This window comes from Phaethon lepturus, unplaced genomic scaffold (assembly GCF_000687285.1).
Source record: "Phaethon lepturus isolate BGI_N335 unplaced genomic scaffold, ASM68728v1 scaffold44515, whole genome shotgun sequence".
Taxonomy (NCBI): Eukaryota; Metazoa; Chordata; class Aves; order Phaethontiformes; family Phaethontidae; genus Phaethon; species Phaethon lepturus.
The window spans coordinates 259-2362 of NW_010543421.1; the positions used below are offsets into that span (position 1 = coordinate 259).

Below are 2104 nucleotides of genomic sequence, written 5' to 3' on the forward strand. Positions count from 1 at the left end.
AGGCTCGCCACTCGACGGCGATCCGCAGCTCGGAGGGGTCTGCTGCTGTGTTCCACAAAAAGGCAGAAGTCCGTTTCTTGGCTCTCCGTACCAGCAGCGGTGGCCTTCCGAGGTCTCGCTGCTGCGGGAAGCGTAGCGGCACTTCAGGCGAGTTTAGGAAGCAAGCAAGCTTCGAGTAGGCCAGAGTAGCAACTGAGCTAGCAGTGTGGCAGCGGAGAATACTTCATCTGTAACTCTCAAGTCAAGCCTTCTGTAAGACTTGCTGGTATGGCCAGTGTTTTAGGTACCTGAAGATTTCCGCAGGTGCAGTATTTCAGAGACGTCTGGCATATAACCACCTGTTTCAGGAAGGAAAAAATGGAGCCACTTGATTTTTGTCTTGTAGGATTGAAGCAGCTCGATGCCCAGATGTGGTTGTGGCACAAATAGACCCAAAAAAATTGAGAAAGAAGCAGACAGTAAACGTTTCAGTAAGTTTGAGAGCTTTTACACCTTTTGTTTTGAAAAAACCTTTTGTTTGAGGGGTAAGATGTTAATATCATAATGTTTGTACTAATTTTGGGGAGTGGTTGGCATAACTGAACAATAGCACTACTGGATTTTAAAAGCATCTACAGAATTAAATGTTTAGGTTTGAAGAAACAGCTGTTCAGCTGCTAACAGCAGTCTTTATAACTGATTTACATTGATAATATCCCTATTATTTGATACACAGCAGACTGTTTTACTGTGTGAGGAAATCAAACGTTGCGTTAAATTTTACAAATATTTACTCATAAAACATGCATAAACTTTAGAAGAAGGATATGTCCATACCTATATTTCGGTTTAAATATGTATCTAGGATAAGGGTAGTAAGTGCAGCTAAGCTTTACTAAAGTTAGATGAAATTCTAGCATCACTTCTTTCCTTTGTGGTGGAATATTTTATCAGAATTTTTCCTTACTGTCCAAGCAGATTTTTCTGTTGTCACATTACCCTGCCAACTTGGTTTTTAATCTACTTTCAAATAGTTCAAGAGGCCGAGTTTGCTTTTGTCTAGTGAAAACTGTATGATCTCAAATTTCACTACTAGATTGCTCAAGAAGTTTCTAGTACTGACATATGACTATGTAGCTTCTGTGACCATTCTCTTAACTCGTCTCATCTCTTTGTAGTGGCATTCTTAAAACATTTGTATAAAGATTCTCTTTTTTTTAATAACAATTTCATGCTAATATTTAAAGAGGTTATATCTACTTAACTGTCAGAGCTAATATTTTTGTGGTCTTCTGTCTTCCTCAACTTACTATCTTGGAAAGTAGAATGCCTAAGATCCATAGCATCTGTCCAAGATAGGGAAACAACACCCTGCTTTTTATCAAGAGGCGAGTTAAGACAGAACAATTGCTAAAAGGATTACCTTAAATAATTATTTGACAATGTATTTTGAATATTTTGTTTTCCTTCTTATTTGCATATGAGAAGAGTCAAACAGAAGAAATTTTGTCTAAACCAATTGTTAAGTCAGTCTTGGATGTGGTCATGAAATTACCTTTCTTAAATAAGGATTTAAAGGATATTGTTTACCTGATAGTAAACATATACCAATTCTCTTGTTCTTAAGGATTCTTCCTATAAAGCTTTCTTTACATTATAATTATTGCCAGTGTTTTCTCAGATTTCTGGATGTCAGCCTGCTCCTGAAGGATACTCTCCAACACTCAAGTGGCAGCAGCAGCAAGTGGCCAATTTCTCAGCCGTTCGTCAGGTACAAAATGGTGTGTGTGAGGGGACTTGCACTGTCTAGATAGAGCACATCTGTGCTTTACAGGGGACAGCCTTATATCTAGTATAGAAATGTTATGACTTTATGGTACAACAGATGTTTGTAGTCAAATGTTTTAAGTTCCTGGAAAAAAAATTGAGTATATACTGTGTGGCTTTTAAACCTCTGATAAATTGAGAGGGTAATGTTTAAAAAAAAAAATTCTCCTTCAACTTAAGCAAAAATATCAGTCAGTCTTTAGATTAAATGATATAGAGTAGCTGAGGGAGGACAAAAATCCCTATGATGTTATGCAGTTATATTAAAATACAGTGCTAGCAGGAAGGTTATGCAGAA

General features: G+C 37.4%; 1 protein-coding gene across 1 annotated transcript in view; it reads left to right on the forward strand.

Annotated features, from left to right (window-relative positions):
- Positions 1-2: 2 nt before the first annotated feature.
- GEMIN2 (gem (nuclear organelle) associated protein 2) overlaps positions 3-2104 on the forward strand; it is a gene marked incomplete at both ends in the record, with an annotated part of 3780 nt that continues 1678 nt past the window's right edge. The window contains 3 exons of the mRNA XM_010288353.1: positions 3-175; positions 386-470; positions 1661-1750. Of these exons, the coding sequence (XP_010286655.1) occupies positions 3-175; positions 386-470; positions 1661-1750 (348 nt within the window). The remainder of the gene's footprint in view (positions 176-385; positions 471-1660; positions 1751-2104) is intronic.